The sequence below is a fragment of the Centroberyx affinis genome, unplaced genomic scaffold (assembly GCF_046629955.1).
Source record: "Centroberyx affinis isolate AG114_WGS23_722 - 3 ecotype Tasmania unplaced genomic scaffold, CSIRO-AGI_Caff_v1 ptg000969l_1, whole genome shotgun sequence".
Classification (NCBI taxonomy): Eukaryota; Metazoa; Chordata; class Actinopteri; order Beryciformes; family Berycidae; genus Centroberyx; species Centroberyx affinis.
This window is the reverse complement of record NW_027279540.1, coordinates 473,067-495,494: the sequence shown is the minus strand read 5'-3', so window position 1 is coordinate 495,494 and position 22,428 is coordinate 473,067. Positions and strand designations below refer to the sequence as shown.

At 45.3% G+C, this 22,428-nt stretch overlaps 1 protein-coding gene across 1 annotated transcript in view; it reads left to right on the top strand.

Annotated features, from left to right (window-relative positions):
* Positions 1-22,145, top strand: part of LOC139646276 (kelch-like protein 29) — a 197,188-nt gene extending 175,043 nt beyond the window's left edge. Inside the window, exons 14-16 of the mRNA XM_071522256.1 lie at positions 12,188-12,381; positions 18,765-18,909; positions 21,962-22,145. Coding sequence (XP_071378357.1) covers positions 12,188-12,381; positions 18,765-18,909; positions 21,962-22,145 — 523 coding nt within the window. The remainder of the gene's footprint in view (positions 1-12,187; positions 12,382-18,764; positions 18,910-21,961) is intronic.
* The last annotated feature ends 283 nt before the right edge of the window (positions 22,146-22,428 follow it).

The following is a 22,428-nucleotide window of genomic DNA, read 5'->3' as shown; positions in this document are numbered from 1 at the left end:
CAGGCATTAACAGCACACGCATATGTGCAAGTATACACGCACACCCATAGCCTCACTACCGCCACTGCATGTATATAGACACATACACACACACAAGCATCACCTCTCACACATACAACACAATGGCAGCACTTTATGATGAAGCTCCTTTTTTTTTTTGTCAGTATCAGCTCCCTGCCCAACAGCACTCTCTCTTGGAGACAGTGGGAAAATAATCAGCAGGTTGATGATGCTAATAATAATGGAGCGGTCTGCTGCTCTGCATCCCCAGGTGTTCGGGACCCTGCAGCGAAAGTGGGAAAGAGGAGAGGCAAGGGAGAGAAGGGACGGTTTGGAAGGATGGGGAGGGGAGAACAGAAGAGCGGGGCAAGGAAGAGGAGGGTGTAGGAGCTGAAGGGGAGGGGAGAGGAGAGGGGAAGATGAGAGGGGTGTGTAGATGCAGCGGCCCCCCGGTGCGCCTCGGAGCTCTGCACAATCAGTCACACTGGAACCAATGGCCTCATCTGAAGACGCCTCACTCTTCTCTCCCAACCCTCCAGCCTCTCCACAGCAATAATGAACTGATGAGCTGAGGAGCGGTTGTGGTTGTGTGTTATGTGTGTGTGTGTTGGTGTGTAGATCTATTTCTACGTACTAGGTCAGACACTGCCTGCGGCTAGCTGGGGAGGAAGGGAGGGAGGGGGGACAGGCGGCCCCGGTAGCCCCGCAGCAGAGCACCATGGTCGGGGACAGCGGGCTTCCAGAGCCCCCTGCTGTGGTGGTTCCCCCCCTGCCGAGCTAATCCCCTGCTCCCCAGGATTAAGCAACTTCACAACTCCGGCCCCTACTGTGCTGTCAAGGCACTGGTTTACCCTCCAACCTACCCCAGCCACCCCCAAACCCACCAACACACACACACACACACACACACTCTCTCATTACCCCTCACCAGTACCTCTCTCCCTTCTAAAATGTCAGTGTTGATTTTCAGTTCTCATCTCTCTCTCTCTCTCTCTCTCTCTCTCTCTCTCTCTCTCTCTCTCTCTCTCTCTCTCTCTCTCTCTCTCTTTGTCTGTCTCCCTCTCTCTCTCTCTCTCTCTCTCTCTCTCTCTCTCTCTCTCTGTGTGTGTGTCTCTTGCCCACCCTCTTCCTTTCTTTTTAGCCTCTCTGGTCTTTTCAAATGAGTGAGAATTAGTTTGATGATCAAATCAGTCATGGCCCAGCCAGCCTCCTTAATAGTTACATGTAAAATCTCTCCTTTTAGCTCCTCTCTTTTCCACGCTTTTTATTTGAGTGTTGTAAAGTGTCAATCATGTGAGAGTACAGACTGGATTTTGTGTGTGTGCATGAACACACATTCACATATACGTGAATGTGTGTGTAATGTGTGTTTATGTAAGTGTTGTTGACAGAAAGAGGAAATTGCTTTGTGCCGTCTAGCTGTGACTACAGCTGGTTGTCATCTTTTGTGCATGTGGACGGATAGCCGTTTGCCATGGAGGAGCTATCTCTCTATGATTTGAGGCTCCGGGGCTGAAAGAGAGTGGGCCCAAATCAGGCAGATCATCACATCTCTCTCATCTTTCTCTCTCTCCATGCCTCCTCACCTCTTCTATCCTCCCCCCTTGTTTCCTCTTTTATCCACACTCTCCAAACTCTCCTGTGCCTCCTCTCCCATCCCTCCCCCTGTCTCTTCACAGCGCTGATGAGGTGGGCAGGGGGTGATGGGTATATTTGGGGCTGGCGATGTCATATCTGTCTGACATGCTCCAGCAAAGACGGTGTCTCTTCGCCATTGTCTCCTAATGGCCCTGAGGTCTCAGCGACTTAGAGGGAGACGGTGCAAGGAGCGGGGAGGAATGCATGCGCATGTATTCATATGTGTGTGTGTGTGTGACAGTTGGAGAAACCGAGGCGAGTGGCGGCAGGTGTGCCTGAGGAAGGTATTAGGGAGCGGCAGAGAGAGGCTGCAGGTAATGAGTAGTACGAGCTGTATGTGCTTCCACCTCGTTGATAAACGATGTGCTGGCACTTTGGACAATTTCCAGCCTTTACCAGCAGGCAAGTCATTTTTCTCCCACCTTTCTCCTTTTGTGCCTTTTTCTATCCTCCTTTTCTCCCATTCACACTCCATCTCTCTCTGTCACACAGACGCACACACACCCTTATTCTCTCTCGCTCGCTCTCTCTCTCTCTCTCTCTCTCTCTCTCTCTCTCTCTCTCTCTCTCTCTCTCTCTCTCTGTCTCTCTCTCTCTGTCTCTCTCTCTCTCAGTCAGTCTATCAGCCAGCCACCCAGTTGGTCAGTCAGTCAGGTTGAGGTGGTGTGTTGCTGGCTAATTATCAGTGGCTGGGATGTGACAGATGCCGCTGAGACTGTCGACAGTCTGTCCTCTGGCCCCCACAGGAGGAAGCAACAACTGACCTTTAGAAAGCATCGCTCTGCCAAAGCATCGTAATATCCCGGCACCGCACCTCCTTGGCACCTAGGGAGGGATCGGTCTGGAGGTGGGAGGTTTAGTTGTTATATATGGGTTTGTTTTGGCGTGTATGTGTGTGTGTGTGTCCGGCCAAGGTGAAGGTGCCCGCATCAAGATTAGCGCAGTGGCATTTCTATTTTCAATTTTTATACAGTTCTTCCCAGTCAGGTGTGTATATGTGCATGCATATATGTATGTGTGTTTGTGTGTTCCTATACTTCTATCTTTGTGAGAACCAATTTGAGGTTTAACCCTTCAGAGTGAGGACATTTTGGTCGGTCCTCATTTCTTCAAATTACTATTTTATGGTTAGGACTTGGTTTTTGGGTTAGAATTAGGATTATTCTCACAACCAAAACTGTTTTATGGAACTAAGGCATGGGCTACTAACTATTTTAAGACAGTTTATTTACTAGCTAATGGTGATTCACAGTATTTTTCCAGGCTGCAGCCTCTTCTGTCACATGGATAGGGACAGGCAATAGCAACATGACAGTCTATAGCATTCTTTAAAAAAAGTTGCAGTCAAACCTCAAACTTTTATAGCCACCAGTTTCTCCACAACAATTTGGGTTTCCATTTTAATCTTAACACGTCCAATCCCAACCCCCCCACCCAGAACCCCCCAATGCCCTACATGGTTGTTGTCAGTGCAGGGGTTTATGTTAGTAATTTAGTGGGGTCTCAGTCTTCCATCTCCCGTCTAGTTTTGAAGAGCGCGGAGCAGTAATTGGTGTGCGACCTACACCACCGGCAGCACTCATGTCCCCTGTCCTACGTGACATTCCCATCCAATTAAATCTGCGTACGCACACACACACACACACACATAGGGTACACACCCGAAACACACACTCTCCATTTTCATTTCTCCCTCAGTTCTCTTCCTGACAGTCTATCAAGGTGCCTTTTCAAGCTTACAGTTGCGTGTTTATAAATATATCTGTATAATAGATATATATATCTATATATATATATAGATATATATATATATGCACACATCATATACTCACACACACCTATAAGGACGCAGACCGCTGCAAATGAGTTTATTCACAGGGATTATGGGGTAAATCTGTGTGGGCCAGTGGATGGATGGCTCTCTGTCTCGCAAGGATTAGCTGAAGGTGACACTAAGGTGACAGGTCTGTATTTGTATGTGTGGCAATACTTTGTGTGTGTGTGTGTACTTGGGTGTGCATTTGTGCATGGTGTGTACACGCGTGTCTGTGTTATTAGCCTGAAATGTGCAATAATCCATCAGAGTTAATGAGTTGTGTGTGTTCTGCTATGGCAACGGCAGTGAAGTGTGTGTGTGTGTGTGTGTGTGTGTGTGTGTGTGTGTGTGTTGGCTGACCTTGGCTTCAGCTTGCCAGATGAACACACTCTGAGGCCGTCCATACGGAGCGCAAGACTCCGTCAGATCCCCAGATGTCATCGTACACAATCTGTCAGATGCGTGTGCCATGAGCAAATAACAAGCAAAATGGCAATGCCCTTGTACCTGAGGAGAATGAGAGAGATTGGGGAACGCTTGTATGATCAAGTGTGGCAAGGGTTAAATGGCAGCTGATGGTGTCCAGAGACCAGAGATTGAGTTTTGGTTGGATTGTTTTTTTCCTCCCTGTCTCAATGAAGTAAAAACAGCCAGGGGAGACTGCCCGCTCTCATTTAGAGGGTAAAACAGGCAGAAGCTAGCAGGACCCCAGGAAAGCAGAACAGTTGCATCAGGCCGACCGTCCCGGTTAAATCAACTGAATAAATGACACCCATGTCATGTGTTCAATTGAGCTTGAACTGCTGCTACATCCTCTTTAAGCTTCTTGCCTTCCCCCGGTTCCCCTGATGATGCTGTAAGCGGGATGATGCACTATCTATAGGATACGATTACCCAAACGTTAATTCACATTTCTTAGCGTTGCTGAGCCCTTAGACTACGAGGTTGGGCTTAGCAGAATTCTCCGGCAGACGTTGATGTGCCAATTAGCATCCCAGAGTGAGAGAATGTGGATATAAAGAGGCGTCACATGCAGGAATATGTACATAAGGTACATGAGTGCATGAAAACACACAATGGATGAGCTCAGTTTAGTCAACACAAAGTCTTTTTGTTTCTGTCACTGGCAAAGAAATCTATAGGTGACAGCATGTTAACTCTAGGCTTTAATTTCCTCGTGCTTTGTCAGCTTGTTTGTGTAAAGCTGTCTTTTTTTGTGACGTGAAAAGCACAGCAAAAGTTGTACATAATCTCCCATCGCCTGGCACATGCATAAACGACTGTTGTCAACAAAGTAATACCTTTGCTTGATGGTGGGTGGGGGTATTATATGAGAACAAGGACATGCTTGTATGCCTTTATGCTGTGTTATACAGGATGTACAGGACACATCCTGCTTTGGTGAAGGCCAGGTTTCAGAACAGTACATAGTGTCTCTTAGCAACTGCGTCGCAGTGGTTGGTGTAGTAAAGGGGTGGGGTGATGTATGGTATGTGGCTTAAAGGACAGATCCTCGCTAATAAACGGCTATTGGTGATGTACCTTGCATTTCTGGGTCCATTCTGTTGTTTGGTACCGTTCTTATTCCCACGGATAACTGGCCCAACACAGACGACTTCACATCAAGGTATTTCCAGCGCAGCTACGATGGAGTTTGTTAGCAGAAACTTGTTCAGCTATCTAAAATATCAATGGTAAACGTCAGGTTTTGGTGTCAGTCCCTCAAAGAGCAATGGCTTCTTTCTAGACTCACCATTTTGCACCGACGTTCATCAGTCATACAGGAGGAGGAGGAGATACCAATTTCTACAGCAATAGTAGCCTCAAAAGACCAGAATGCAACGTTGTGTTTTGAGGAAGAGGTGCAGCCGCGATCATAGACCTGGGTTGTCTAAAGTCATTCTGGGAAACGTAGGAGCAGGCAGATTGACAGATTTGAAGGAAAGCGGGAACACAGAAAAAGTAACCAGTAATACACCTGGAATGGATTGAACATCACAGACTGATATCTAACAGTGTAAGATGATCCGAGGGTGGATTTATCCTTTAACAAACACAAGAAAGTTTGTCAAGTAGAGAAATAGAGTCGTGTGGGAGGTGGAGTGACAGTGACACAGCCACACTCCAGCGCTGAAGTTGGTCTGTCTGTGTGTGTGTGTGTGTGTGTGTGTGTGTGTGTGTGTGTGTGTGTGTGTGTGTGTGTCGGAGTGTGGGCAAATGTACCTAACTGTGTGTGAGTCTGAGAGAGCGAGTGATGGTGGTGATTTTGAGGCGTGTGTATGTGTTTGTGTCTACACGACAGCAGGGTGATAGTGGAGGTGTGGGCGCGGGGCTCACAGTTCCTGTGATGCGCTCTGACACACAGATGGCTGCTGACACAACACACACAGACTCTCATGCTCTCCTCTCTCACCCTTCTCACTCCTCTCACTCTCCCCTCAAATGAGTGATCTCTCTCCTGGTCTCCTTTTGCGCACTTTGCTCTCTTTTTTCCCTGATTTGATGGAGAGCAAAAACTATGCACAAAAAACCCCTCCCACAAACCCTGTGTTTCTTTCTTCACCCCTCTGCTTCCCTCTCCTCTCCTTTCCTCTTCTCCTTTCCTTCTCCTCCCCTGCTCTCTTCCTTCCCATTCCCCCTCCTCACCCCTTTCCTTCTGTCTTTCCTGTCTTCCTCCGTCGTTCACATGCAGAGTGACCACATGGTGACCTTGACCGAATGGATAAAGCAGTTTATAGTTGACCGGGGATGAGATATCAGCCACAGTTGAATGATTTTGAATGAAAATCCCATGTCACTATCTGTAGCTGTCTTTTTTCTAACGACGCCCTGTGTGTTTTCACAGAAATTACCATGTAATATACAAATGCTCAATTTGTTTAAAATGAGTGTTCAACAGCCAATTTCGAATATTGCATGGATCTAAGTTTTCTCTCCTCTCAGCGGGACTATATAAAGTAGTTTATATAGTTCTGTTGAGAGTGCTTGCTTACCAACATATTTCTGAAGCCAGATATCAGTGCAGTGATGCAAATCAGGGCGCCTTATCATCAAAATGACGTGTTTACCGAGCGCCTCCCTGTTCTGCTGCTAATGAACATTCTTGGCAAACATGAAAAATGTTAATGTAAGCAAATGTGCGTTTCTGTTTGTGAGTAAATTGCTCTGAATACCCTCCAGGCCAGAGCTGATTCACTGTAGCCATGCTTTCCTCAGGCCAAATCACAACCTCTCTGGTCATTAGTACTGATAGTGAAGCAGGGGGTGTGAGAGATTGATTCAGTGAGTCTCTCTCTCTCTCTCCCCCCTCCCTCCTTAATCAGGTAACTATGGGAACAATCCACTTTGCCATCATGCTCCTTTTACCTCTCTCTGCATCTACCTCACTCTCACACTCTCTCTTTTCCTCGTGCTCTCTCTCTCTCTCTCTCTAACACACACTTGCCCTCTGCCTCTTACCCACATGAGTAACACTAATCTAGCGATCCATGCTACAACTAAAAGTGCATGTGTATCTGCAGGTGTGTGGGTAGGAGGGAGAGAGGGAGGGTGTGTGTGTGTGTGAGAGAGAGAGAGAGAGAGAAATGGAGAGATAGTGTTTATGTGAGAGAGATAGATATCGTGGATGTTTGAGGGATTAATGTGAATTTGTGACTTAGGGGCATGAATTCCTGCTCGATAGAATCTAGAGCATCAGCTCTTCTCTTCAGGCAGTAAATGCATCGCCTATTTTTTTTTAACTAACTTCCATTGCATTCCATTGCGCTCACCCACTTTTTAAAGGTTACGAGGTTTGTTTTGTCAGCAGACAGTTTTAGTATGTCTGTGCAGTGAGAGAGAAAGGCCTGGGTACCAAAACATTTATTCCTAACTATAATTTTCTTCTGCGCTGAATAAATGGGAATTCAAATAATAACGTTTTTTTTTGTGTGTGTGTGTGTGTGTATGTGTAGTAGTATCTTGTTTCTTTGACTGTGCCATTCATCATGCATCATCTTCCACTTCTAGCTGTTTGAATCTCAAGGCTTTTAATAGCTAGTGTGAGCGATGGCTATTGTTAGTTGGTGTTTGCGTGCCGTTCCGCTGTGGTTGTAACTGCAGCGTGATGCACTCCTCTACCTCGTAATGGGTCTTTTTGTCAGGGCCGAGGTATATAGAGCTAGAGTGGTTTTGTTATCTGAGCAAGGCATTTTCTTTTCTCCCCCTCTCTCTCTCTCCCTCCGTCTCCCTCCAACTCGCTGCTCTCCCTCCACCCTCGCTCTGCATGCTGTAGTTTGTATCTCATGGGAAATGGATGCGTGTCAGTTTCTCAGAGACTGGCAGCCCATCTATTACAGTTTATCTTGTGTGTGAGTGTGTGTGTGTGTGTGTGTGTGAGAAAGGGAGAGACTGCGAGAGAGAGAGAGACTGCGAGAGAAAGAGAGACTTGGGTTCATCATCCACACTCCCCTGCAGGTAACCATATCAGTGGATCGGCTGAGATGCCTTGGGCTCCTTCTGCGTGATTAGATTGCATCATTTGTGTGCATGGATAAGAGAGAGAGAGGGAGAGGGAGAGAGAGAGAGAGAGAGAGAGACGCTGATAGAGAGACAACAACAACATAGAGACCGTGAGCTAGTGTATGTATCTAGGTCATGTTAGAGAGATGGATGGCATGAATTGACCCTTAGATGCTTATCTGTGGTCAGGTCAAGGAGGCAGGAATTGGTAAGCCTCTAAATACACTGTAGAGCCCGAGCCATTGGCCATCAGCACAACAGCTACGTCCAAAAATGACAGTAGCCCAATGAACCATGCCATTTTTACTATCATACTATCTTGAATTCCTGTAACGCGTTGGCATTCTAACAGTGGTTCTCAAACTTTTTGGCTCATGACCCCTTAAAACGAAGCGTTGCCGACTCGCGACCCACCCCCCCACAGGCTGCATATGCAGAGCAGTGAACAGTTAAACCAAAAAATTATTTTCCCTTTTCAGGTCGTTTTATTTAATTATCAGAGGAGGCCTAGAGGCTGAAAACTATTCAGTATTTCACGAGAAAAAGGAGCATTAGAGAAAAATCTGAAAAAATAGACATAAGAAGTTTGTATAGTAGACAAGTTTTTTTTCTTATCCCATAAATCATCTCACGACCCCCCAAAATCATCTTGCGATCCCCTGGGGGATCCCGACCCTCAGGTTGAGAACCACTATTCTAACACATTCGTTTAACTAAACTGTAGGATTTATTCTCTTTTTCCTCAGCCGCTTGATGTGCTGCTGCACTCTGGCTGCTTCATAAACAGAAAAAAAAACAAGATTGCATACACGGAGGGCTTTTTGGCATGCTGTGCCATGGAGCAAATCCCATAGAAAGCTATATAACGGTTGGCAGTTTACTGCATCCATTAATTTTTATGGTCTGTGGCTCAGATGTAGGTTTACTAGTCAGCGTTACAAAGCGAGGGCCTAAGGGGCAATATCTGCTTATGTGTCACATTTCCTCGGCTCATCGGTGATGACGTCATCACCGAGTGACAAACACATCCACAGCTAAGTAAGAATCTTTAGCAAAGGCCATATCCAGACGCAGTCCTTTTTTGAGGAGAATGGCAGGGCTTTTGGAGGTCAGCACAGTTTATCTCCCAATTTTCTGTTGCGCTCTCTCTTTCTCACGCTTTTCGCCCCGCTCATTACAGTGTGATCTGCATCTGGATATGCTATCTGGATAATGAACAGTCTTAACACGCCCTTGCATTCACACCTGGTATTTATGTGCCTTCTTGCACTATGCAAAGCAGGGAAGTAGGTGGGGAGGTGGCAAGTCCGTCTGTTGTCAACGAAAACAAACATGGCAGGTGTGACTGTACAGCCTGTACTCTGCCGCAGAAGGGGTCGTCTTCTACGGCTCTCTAGTTGGAAAGTTTTACTTTTCTTTGGCGTTGCAGACAGTTCCTCAACTAACCATGCTGTGTCGTCTGCTCTGAGGTCTCTTCGCATATTGGTCTATTTCTCCAGCAACTGTCCAATTCACCTGGACAGGACTGGCACCCCACACTGCCGTCAAACATCAAGCTTCTTGTTGGCTGCACAGTTGAGAATCATCCATTTTTGGCACATTATCCTGGCAGTGGGCAGATACTTTCTCACAAATGCGTGGATTGCATTTACACCTGGCTGACACCGCTGAGGTCCGCTCATAATGCAGATCCGATCACATTCTGATCGTAGTGCACGCTGTGTGTATTTACACCTTGTGTTAACAGCCGTTTTTCTTTCCAGGTGAGATATCCAGATACAAATCGCATTTTAATACCAGTTGTAAGTGGTGTTATGGTATTATTAATGGCTTCCTCTTTCTTTTATTCACCCTCCATCTCTCTCTCATGCCCTTTCTTTCTCTCTCTCTCGCTCAGGCCCTGTGTGGTAATTGCTGCGTAAAGGCGCACAGTGCAATATTGTGGGGGGGGTTTTTCAGTTGTAACCCCACAGCCTTGTTTTCAAGATGATTTTCCCTGCGTGATGAAACGAGCCCTGTCAGGAGCTAGAGCCGATTACATGACTTCACGCAGCGATCGCTCTTTGTGTATAAACACTTACAAAAAAGCAATCGATGCAGCGCATCGTGTTGATGGATCAACTCCTACAGTGTCTTAGTGACATTGAAAAAGCTCTGTCTGGCTTTCTGTCTGACAGAGAGAGAGTGATACAGAGGGAGGAGAAAGAGACACGGTCTTTGTTTCCCTGCTCTCTCCCGCTCCCGCTCGTGCTCCCTCCCTCCCTCCCTCCCTCCCTCCTCCTATCCCTTGGAGATCTAATCGAACCATATGCACCCACACCGAGAATCATTTTTAGTGTCAGTCATAATGTCACGGTTCATATTAAATGTTTGACGGTGAATCACACGTGTAATGAATTCAATCGGCGGCGTGACCTCTGAGACTGGCGGAGACAGTCGGTTTGTTCTGACCTCTTCATGTTCCTCTTTATCCACACTCCCACCCTCGCACCCACCCTCCCGACTGACTGATAGCTGTGCCATGTTTACATTTAACAACAAAGGATTAGAGTAATACGCAAGCTGCAAACATGAAAGAATGGGAGCGAAATAATAGATCCACGGACAATCTCTCCTAGTTTCTACTTGCCATTTACAGTGAAGATGCTGTGTTTACATGCAGCGTTGTTTTGTGTTTTGTTTTTTTTCTTTGCTCTCCCAGGAGGGAATTACTGGCATGCTTTCTCATTTTGACCTGCTGTTTGCACTAGTCCTGTTGGCCTCGCTGTCTATCCCGTAATCAGCATCACTCAGTGGAGTCTGACCCTCGCATTTACACAGCTCCCCTGATGTGGTTCGAGGGGTAATTACATCTCCCGGAGAACGGGACGAACGGCAGTCCTTCTATCTCCACAGGGCTCATTTACTCCGCCTGATGCTGTGGTGTGTGTGTGTGTGTGTATGTGTTTTGTGCCTGTCCGTGTTTAAATGGAGGTAATCGCCTGTCTGTTGAGTGTTTTAATTCCACCGAGTCGCTCCTCTCTCCCGGACTTCCAGTGGGTTTAAACCCGTCTCATCAGCAGCTGTTGCTGGACAGTATCGACCCCCAAAGAGAATCTCCTCTTGCATTTTATCTAACAGCCTTCTCAGAGAGGAGCCGGATGCAACCAACACTTCCAGGTTCTGTCTTTTAAATTCACAAGCCGCAGGAATTGCAGCAGTAAAGCTTCCCCCCAAGGAGTTTATAGCGTGTTGTCCCGCCGGACAGTGGACACAGATTTTCACTCGAAGGGTTTTTAAATAACAGACAAAGAGACAGTCTTGATTAAGAAGGCTCGCTGTAGTCTAAATGGACGCGAGTTTTAATCACGGATCCGGGATCCGTTTGCGGTTCTCTAATGAGGCCTACTCCAGCTGGAAGGCTGTCGGCGCGGCTCCTTTGATCAGTGGCCCATGGACACGGGATTACACTGCTAACACACTGCGCTAATGGAGCCACAGGGCAAAAACACACACACATACAGAAGCACACACAAACACGTATATTTTCTGCAAATATAACAAATTACACACAGACACACACACACAACTGCATTCTTGACAAGCGCGTTACCCATAAGGCCACAGTCTTGTTCGCATACAGTTGATTGTGTCAGGCCCTTTCATCTTGCTGCGTCTGTTTGTGCCGGTTTGGGTCAGCTGAATTCTCGGCTTGGTGTTGAAGTCTCTGCCAAAGAGGCCTCAGTGAGAAAGGTCCAAAGCTCAGAGCTGACACACAGCCCAACTCTAGAGACTAATGGCTTGTAGCTCCCAACATATGTTGCTTTGTGTAATTGCTTTAATTGCTGTCATTGTACGTAATCGTTGGCCTTTTTCATCTTCCCTGGTGGTGTAGGCATTCTCCTAATTATATCTGTCAGCCCTGCAGCCAAAATGAGCGCTGGAAAGTGAATTCATAGCAGTGGGAACTTCACAATCTGAGTATTTCCGCACAAGATTGTGTGTGCGTGTGTAATTAACTGACTGCAATGTGTTATGTGTATGAATTATTAGAGCCTGTTATAACAGGCATATGTGTCTTCCTAAAGTAATTTAGGTTATGGATATTATGAGATGGAGTGTGTTCATACCCACACACATCAGGTCAGGTCTGAACCTTGACCTGTATCTCGTCGTCCTCTCTCTCCTGTTTTTCTTTGTCTCTTGTTTAGTATTTTCCCCTCACTTGTCCCGTCTCTCCCCCTGTGTGTCCAGGTACGACACCATCACCAACCAGTGGGAGACGGTGTCTCCGTTGCCCAAGCCGGTGCACTCTGCTGCAGCCACGGTGTGCGGGGGGAAGGTGTACGTGTTCGGAGGCGTGAACGAGGCCGGGCGCTCGGCGGGTGTTCTCCAATCCTACGTACCGCAGAGCAACACCTGGAGCTTCATCGAATCGCCAATGATAGGTGAGACATACCCAACAAGTACTATTTGTCACAGACTCTCTCTCACACACACACTCTCTCACACATACACACACACCTGACCACCAAGTGTAGAGAGCCGTGCATTCTGTCCTCGAGGGATATGTTGCCATTGAATTGCATAATAGAAATGTTTTCTTTTTCTCTATGGCTTTATGTCAACTTGAATAGTACAAAAGGTTGGGCAGATATAAGCAGATTGCCACATAGATACAGGATACAGTAATTCCTGTATACAGAAATTTCTTATCTTCAAATCACTTGTTTCACAATTCATGGTCAAATCAAATCATTTGTTTTACAAAGCAGAGTTTTCCCCAACATTTGAAACTTGACACCCTTACTGCTATGGCCTTCATAAATTGTACATGCGGTCACCAGCGAGCCAGTTTGTACTGGCTTTTACTAGAGAATTACGGCAGGTCTTATTCCCATGACAGACATTTTGAACTTACATCACACCTGGGGCGAGAAACTGACTGTACCCAGAAGTTTAGCAAATAAAACTAAAGTTTCTTAAAAACATAAGTCAGACCTAACACTAATAAAATTTGTTAGCAATCGTGGGAGCAACAACTACAATGACAGCTTGAATTAAGTAAGGAAAATAGCAGCTTAGTAGCTAGTTAGGCTAGGCTAGATCCCGGTAGTTATACAGTGGGCTGAATATATTACCTTAAAATGTGAACCTATCCCTCTGGATTGAGAGATAGACTTCAGTTCTTTCTCTGTTTGCATTCTTATGTGTTCTTGAGTCCTCCATGACACATTTGATGTAATGTAACGGCCGAACGATTCCAAAGCTAAAGAAGTAAAGACAGATCTTGGAAGTTTACGTGCCAACTGAGGATGCATTGGATAGTGATTTGACCGACGAGAAGGAATGGGACGACCCAAGATTCACTGCGAGAACGACACATCATGTCCACACAGCACAACAGTTTGTTTTACACAGCCAGCTGGGAAAATAAATTGAGAAAATGAATAGCTGTGTCTTGATCGTATCAAGAGTCCATCTCAAACTTTCTGGATGCTGCTCTGCTTGAATTCATGAGAACGTTCTTCTCTCCGAGACAAATTAGTTATAACTTTCTCCATCAAGCACTGACTTGGTATTCTTAGATTTGATATTTAGCCTTAGTGCCAGCATCTCAAATATTTAATCCAGCATCAAATAGAGATATTTAAATAAATTAATTTATATTTAGTTGAAAAGTTAATTAAATGCATTGCTCTAGTCTGTCCAGCTGATGCTGTTTGATTGACAGATCTTATTATATTATAGCGAAAAAAATACTACATAGGAATACTGGAAAACAGATAAATGAATATGCCAAAATTTAATAAAATAGCCTAAATAACAATGTAAATGCAAACAATGTAAATAAGACAAACAACAGAAATAAACTATTAGTACAGAGAAAAGAATATACATCATTTATTTGTATGCATTTAATTAACCTTTCCACACAAATTTTAATGTATTTATTTAAATATCTATAAGATGCTGGATTATCCTATGCAGCCATACTCTCAGGCTAAAGAAGCATCTAAATGTTGCATTTAAAAAGGGAATTATTATCTCGGTTGGTGGCGCTATGGGCAGCACTCCCAGCAGCGGGCAACAAAGAGAAACACGGGGTCAGAAATAGATTTCAATTCAAATGTTTCCTGACAAGAACTTGGTCTTATGTCATTAAAGTGGCAGCGGCGAGGCGCTTCCTGGAGCGCCGCCGCTCACAAAGTCGCTCTACGTATTAGTGAGTGAAATGACGGTTATGTAACATGGGTGGCAGGGGGGAGAGCTGAACGGTATTAAAGGGCTGGCAGAGCAGCTGGCCGACCCGCAAGGAGAAATGAGAGAAACTCTGGTGAGACACACACACACACACACACACACACACAGCCACGCTTACGCACATATTGCACATGCACAAGCGTGTAAACACACATATGCAGGCAAAGACACCTTACCTCATCTTACCCCTATATACCCTGGGGCACATGCATACATAGGGTATGAATTATGTTAACGGCGGGGGGGGGGCTCTGCATGTATGTGTGTGTGTGTGCATGACAGACAGACAGACACACAGTCATCTGTCAAGAGTGTAGATGAGCCTGCGTCTGACAGCCAACGAGCCAGGGGATAATGGACGGGTTTAGTGCTTCCTGTGAAATTGGGCCGGCGATGATTTTAGTGTACCGGTGGGGAGCGCTTCTCGATCAACCCACTGCCTCTCTCCATTCCTCTCTCTCTCTAATCTCTCTCTTCATCTCCCCCTTTCTCTCTCTCTCTCTCTCTATCTCTCTGTGTCTCTGCCTCCCTCTGACTCTCCCTCTCTCTTGCAGTCTCTCAGCACTGGCTTATCGACTGACACAAATACAGCTGTGTGTGTGCGTGCCTGTGTGTGTGTGTATATATATGTGTTGGTTGTGTGTTTGTGTGTTTTTCCTCTGCATGGACCATCTCCCGCATGGACTGCAAATTGGTTTCACAAACACTTATCAACACTGACTTCCTATCTCTCGCAGAGTGAAAAATAATATTGCTTGTGCCAAAAATAGTCCCTTCAACAAGTCTATTGAGTTGCACAGCGTCTCTGCACCCTTCTACATCTATATCCTCCTTTATCTTCAATATATCTGTCAGCTGAGTGGTAGATGTATTGAAACACGGGAACACAATTATGCACCCTCACTTGCAGTATGCATGAAGCGGCTTCGCTTTCAGCACAAACACACTCAAACTTGTGCATTATCACGCACACAATCTCTCTCTCACAGACGTGCATTCCCGCCGCGCGAACACACACACACACACACACACACACACACACACACACACACACACACACACACACACATCTGCGTCTGTTTGCACATCCGCATGGACACACACACACACACACACACCACACCAGGCTTCGTGCAGCTCTCTCCGACATTCATCCAGCGTGCTTCCCGCTGATAGACAGGCTGCATTGACTGGCTGGCTCCAGGGACCCGGGAGGAGATGCGCTGGGCCCAGATTGCTCTATCGAGAAATTGACCGAGGAACAATTACTTGCGCAAATGACGTAGCGGTGAAATGGGTATGGAGGTTGAGAGCACCATTAAAGATGGGCAAAGACGGGAAAAAAGACTGAGATGGAGTGAGGATGCGAGAGTGTTTCCATAGCTACGTAATTGGACATGTCCCCATGCTATTCACATGTTCCTCCATTGCGGTTAATTGAAGTACAGCATGCTCTTTCACTCCTCTGCTTTTTTTGGCCCATCATTTCTGAGCCTGCTCTTACTTGACTCGCACCACATAAAAGCACATTGTATCAAGAAAAAAAACAAAAAAAAACTGTTTTGCTGCTCTAATTCCCTTGTTGTAATCTTATCTAAGCTTCTGGCAGTGGGAACTGAAGTTCCATTGTCCTATTTCTTTCTTCTCGCTCGCTCTCTCTGGTGGTGCTGTGGAAGCCAGAGAGGAAATCCAGGCTTCACTCTCCATCTTGGAGGAGAATGTCCTGTTTATTCTTTGTTTACATAATGTTCTTCTCCTGATTCTGCCGGCGACTGCATGGTGACTGACTGCACATTTCCATGTCCCCGTAATACTGTGGCTTTGTGATGACTAGTGCAGTTTGGGAGACTTTATCGGAGGCCGGTCTTATCTCCATCTGTGTGTCTGTGATAGTTTGTGTATGGCGAGCTGTGTGTGTGTGTGTGTACAGAATGTGTGTTTGTTTGATTGATTGATATATTTGTGTGTGTGTTTGCACAGACTTTGTGAGAGTTTGTGAGATGCCCATGTGTGGGTGGCTGTTTGTGTGTGTGTGTGTGTGTGTGTGTGTGTGTGTGTGTGTGTGTGTGTGTGTGTGTGTGTGAGCGTTATCACTCAGGCAGTGTTCCGGTAGAGTTTTATAGAATCAGATTTCCGCTCTGTTGATGCAGGAGTCGGATGGCAAAAATGTGAGAGAACAACAAGGAGTTTGTTTAGACAGCAACCGCAAATTTTATCATAGGAGTGTGTGCGTGTCTGTATCTGAGAGTGTGTGTGTGATAGTTTTTTCACTTGTTTGTTGTCCTTGACCTCAGCCTGAAGGGTCCCAGCCTCGGTGACTAAGCTGTTTTACTGGGTGTGAGGGGCTGTGTCAGCCGGTGTAGCCCTGCAGGCACAACCTTACTTATACCACTGTTGCCGTGTAAATATCTTGTTCTGTTGGTTTTTAGTTTTTTTCTTTCTTTCATTTATTTTTTATTTAAAATGTGAGTCGTGGCGCTGGAGTTTCGTAACCACAGGGCCTGTGAAGCCAAGCAAAGCCCATTGTATAATTTCAAGAATACATGCCCCTCCATCTCAGAATAAGAAAGTTTTTTTCTCAGAATCAGAGTGAATACAAAGTTTTAAGCTGACAGAGAAATATTTGGTGTTTTAGGTGTGTGTGTGTGTGTTTGTGTGTGTGTCTGCTATACTCCTGTATCTTATCTCAAATATACTCCCTCTGTATCAGGTCGTTTCTGCAAAGAAAAGGTCTGTGTTTTGTGTTGACGGCCTAGCTGTGTGGCTCGTGAGGAGCCAGGGGATAAAAGAGAGCAAAATGGTGGAGAGATGTTCAGTGCCAATAACGGTCCTTTGAGGCTTGCCAAACGAGAATGAGATTTACCTGCATAGTATTTCTCCAAGCACTCAAAGTGCTGCCTACAGTGTGTCCACAAGAGAGGCAGGAACTGACGGCGAGAGAGTTTCTATGGGGAAAAGGAAAGGAAGCTTTTCCTTTGAGAATATCCTTCTTTATTCTGCCTCAGGCGGCGAGCAGACAAAAATAAGTGTTCCGTGTTTATGGTACCTAACACAAAACACGGTGTATACACTCGCCTACGTGCGTGCACACTTGGAAGACTGGCAGTGGCATATCAGTGAGCTGAAAAGGTAAACTAAAATCAACATGTCAGGCAGAAGGCGAGGAGGGCCATTCAGTGGCAGCATGTCTCTCAAGGACAGAAATTGACACTGACAGCTGAGATCATTGCAGTGGGGACATTCTAATTTGAGTGTTTCCACCTAAGATTTGTGTGTGTGTGTGTGTGTGTGTGAGAGAGAGAGAGAGAGAATGACTGACTGTAAAGTGTTCGAATAATGCATGAACCATTAGAGGTTAGAACAGGTGCACGTCTCTTCCCAAAGTAATTTAGAGGCTGTAAATTAGTGCGTATTGTTACACCACATTATGAGTTGAAGTGTAGTATTGAACACACTAATAACACGGCATGATTGGCTCAGACAGCGGCAGATAGTCTGGGAGGAGCGGTCGAGACGCCCCACGCCTCTGGAGGTGACCTGTTAATTAAACACATCAGACTCCTCTCAGCAGTTAGGGGGGGGGGGGGGGGGGGGTTATATTATATGAGAGCAGGTTTTAGGGCTTACAGCGCCATTACAAAGGTGTCAGGCTTTACTTGTTCATCCCCTCTGTGTTCCCCGTCTCAAATGAGAGACGTCTGTCCACTGTGGCAGAAAACAGCGAGGGCCACGGCTTACGGCGGAGCGTCTGTGCATTATTCATGCTGCTTGTAAATTGGCCAGCCGCAGTCTGCCGGGGAGCAGTCGCTGCGAGTTCGAGACGCACTTCCTCTTCCCACACAGCAGGGCCCCTGCTCTCGAGCTGCAGGTTTCCAGTGGCATCGTTCAGCACGAAGCGCCGTTTCATTTTGTTTGCCCATCATCTATAATTCCACAGTGGTGCTGCTTCAATGCCTCTGTTTTCCTCGTGTACTATACTGTATCAGATTGAATTATACAGTATGCACAGTATGCAATATCCCAACTCTTCGCTCATGCATTTCCAATACATGCGCAGTCCTTTTTTATTTATTTATTTATTTATTTATTTTTTTTTTACTTTGCGAATCTACAGAAGTGCCAGAGGGTATAATCCAATTGTGAATTATTGGGACTTAGGTAACTCTTTTATATTGCAGTCAAGCCCAAACATATTTTGGAGCACAACCCAATAAAGCCGCGGTGATTTATGAACTCGTCTTTTTTTCCGCTGGTTCGCCATTCACTGTAAAATTCTCCATCCTCCAAAGCAATCCACGTCTGGAGAATGGCACATCTGTAAAGTGATAAGGAGAATGTAGATGATGATTTTTGCATGCGGCTGGGGGACCGGAGGAAAAAATGAAAAACAAAATGATGCTATTATGCTGAATGGAAATTTCTGCTGTGAGTGAGAATGACATCCAAACAATAGCTTTGTGTTTTTCTTTTATAAAAATCTCCCCCTTCTCTCCCTCTCTCTCTCTCTGTCTCCCTCTCTCTCTCCTCTGTCTCTCTCTCTCTTTGTCTCTCCGTCTTTTTCATTTAGATAACAAATATGCCCCTGCAGTGAGTCTAAACGGTTTTATATTCATCCTGGGAGGAGCCTACGCCCGAGCCACCACTATCTACGACCCAGACAAAGGCAACATCAAGGCCGGGCCCAACATGAATCACTCTCGGCAGTTCTGCAGGTAAGAGATGGATGTGTTGTATAGGGAACACAGTCTTCATCAGATCGGGGTGATAGCAGCACTACAAATAGCTTAAAAAGCCAGTCTAGAAATTGCTTGGCCATATACATTGTTGACATAGTCACATAGATTCACCTGTCGACGGAAAATAGATTTTTTTTTTCTACAACTTTCATAATCCATCATAACTTTTCCATTAAACAGCTCTGTTTAATGGAAACGTTTGAAGACATTAAACCTTTTACAGGCTCAAAGTATATGTAAAACTCAAGCTTATAAGTCGTCTTTCTATCAAAACTCAGGTAATCAGTTCAAAGGCGAAAAAATGTCTTCAAGCCAATTAATTAAAACTGGAACAAAGCCAGTTGCGGGTTGACAATGTTTCAACATGTTGCGGTTAGGGATTGGGGTTTTAAAACTTCTCCCCTGGTAGAAAAAAAAACGACTCTTTGTCTAATTCATGAGCTCGCTGTTGAATTTGCTTGATCAGTAACGCAGCTATCTTTCATGCCGGGAGGCACGGAGCACATGGCTGAGAGTGGCAGAGACTCAGCTTGATTTAATCAACTTTCTTTCAAAGCATATAATCACCTTATTTCACCTTGGGTTCTTACAGTGACATATGAGTCACAGCCTATATTGGGTTTAGTATATTTTACTTTTTTGCACGTATAAAAGTATGTGAGCCAGGGTTGGGGCCATTAATGAATTAAATGAAGAATGCATGGTAAATTCCAGTTCAGCTCCTGGAGTTGGAATTGGAATGTCACCCAGCTCTAAGGAAACAGAATTGGAATTGAGTGTGTAATTGAGTGTGGAATTTTGTGTATATATATATATATATATACTATATGTGTATATGTGTGTGGGCATTTGTATGTATAGCCATATATGTAGCCTATATATTTTCTTATGTTTTGGAGGAAATCTTTAAAGATCTATGTTTTGTACCAAAAACCCCAATAAAAAAAGTAAAAAAAAAAAAGAAAAAAAAGAAAAAAAGAAAGAATAAGAAAAATCTTAAATTATACTGTCTAAACTCAAAGGCTTTCAAAGTTCTTGAGTAAAGTTAAATGAAGCATGAAAAAAAAAGAAGAAAAAAAAAAAATTGGAATTGAATTTGAATGACCGGAAAACAAAATTGAATTCCATTGAAATTACATGAAATTCCACTTCTAAGAGAGTTTGTCTTGACTCGCTAAACATTATTAAATCAAATACCTTCAATCATAATGTATGTATTAAGATTACATGTTATGCATCAAATACCTTTAACATTTTATGATATTTAGCATTGATAATATATAACAATATGTGTATTCTCAGATATGTGGTAAGAAAAAACAATCCATCAGTCCAATCAATTCCATTTCTGTTTGTTGTAGGTTGTTGTTTTTTTTTCTCAGTAGAATTGGAATTGAAGAGTTCATTCATGAATTGACCCCGACCTTGTAATTGTGTTCTAAAAAAGCAATCCAGGAAGGTGCAGTCAAATGATACCTGTGTATGTGTTTTTTTTGGTCAAGCTGCTGAGAGCCTATTCCATCAAATGATACCCTATACACAAACAATGGAGATGCTGGTTGAAAATGGGGAAAGAAACAAAAACATGGGATGGCGCAGCGGGGGTGTGGGGTTCACTGGGACCACTGCCACCCGCAGGCGACACGAGCCTCTGAGGTGTGCATCTCGCTGGATAACGAACCCCAGCGCTCTCCAGGCCAGCGCCCTGTGTAGAGGCATCGACCGAGGAGAAGCATGCGCAGATACATTTGGGGAGCAATTGTAGACGGTGATCTTATGTACAGAATGTATAACATAAATCACGTTGTCAGAGTTATTGATAAGCTCCTCCCACACACGGCAGGCAGCTGTTCTGCTACATTTAACTCTAAGTCTGACACACAGAGGGAATGAGAGAGAGAAGGGGAAAGGGAGAGACCAACAAACAGAAAAGAGAAGCACAAACAAAACACACACACAAGCACACACACAGAAATACTCAGAAACACCATTGACCACAGTGTGCGCTCCTGCAGAGCGGAGTAGATGTAGACTAGCAGGTCGTTATGCTGGAGAGCAGATAGTGTGTCCACCCCTCTGTTTATCTGGAAGAGCAGCTATAGGCTTTACCCAGTGCCCTCTCGCTTTTGAATCAGGCTGTGCCTTTTCTCTCTGAGTAGATTTAGGCTTTATGTAATAATCTTGTGGGTCCCAACAGTGTTGTGAGTTTGTGCAGTCGGACTGCGTGCTGTTCACTGTGTGTGTGTGTGTGTGTGTGTGTGTGTGTGTGTGTGTGCATCTGTGCGTGCACCTTATGTAAATAGAGATCGTTCCAAGCCCCAATAGGGGTACAAAGCCCTAATCAGCTTACAGCCAAAGTTTTAATCCTCTCCGCACACAAACTCCTGTTTCTGTTTCTCATATCAAATGAGCGCATTTGTACAGATATTTGCTTTTTTCATTACTTTTCTCTCTCCCCCCCCCTCAAGAGGGAATGTAATGTTTTTTTCTTTATACCTTTTAAAGTGGCCTTGTTGGGCATGGCAAGAGACTGCGAGAGTGATGTCAAATCATTTCAGGCGCAGCCCCCAGCGCGGCAATCAGCATATTTTAATTCTGTTGTGGAGATGTTGTCTTCTGTCTGGCTTTGTTGTCTGATCACCATTAACAATAAGAGCAATAATTCTGCTGCCATGAGTCACACGCGAGGCTGTTGCTCTTTAATTTCTGAGCCACATTAGCTGACATTTGCGTTCACCTACTTATCTCCCTCACACTACTAATTACCTGTCATTATTATATGTTCATAACAGTCAGTGTGATTAAGGAGAAAAAAAATCGCCTTTGGGCTTCCTGGCAGCCCCTGCATGCTTTTTAAAATGCCATTATTTGGTTCACAAACCTATGCACATGCAAATAAAACACATTAAACTAAATAGACGGCGTGACTCATATGTCAGAGGAAGAACTCAGTGAAACAGGATGATTAGACACTTATTGAATTAGGTCATTGAATTGAAAATTAATGTGTTTTTGTGTTTGTGTGCAGCGCCGTGATCCTGGACGGGAAGATCTACGCCACGGGCGGCATCGTGAGCAGCGAGGGTCCGGCGCTGGGCAACATGGAGACCTTTGACCCCTGCACCAACAGCTGGACCCTGCTGCAGTCGCTGCCCTGCCCGCTCTTCAGACACGGCTGCGTTGTCATCAAGAAGTACATCCAGAGCGGCTGAGAGCGGCTCCAACCGGATCGGACTGGCGAGAACACCAGTTGAGCTCCGGTTGTGGGACAATCCGACTGCAGCTTTCGGGAGAGGGGAGAGAACTGGGGTGGGGGTGGGGGTGGGGGGGGGGGCTGGGTGTCAACAGCAACCTCTGGACTCGATGCCAGCATCCGCCACGCCCATTACCTGTCCCTGTCCCTGTCCCTGTCCCCGTCCCTGTCCCAACCCCCCCCCCTCGCCACCCCCCTCCCCTCCCAAAGCCCCTGTGCAGAATGTACTCACGTTAAAACCA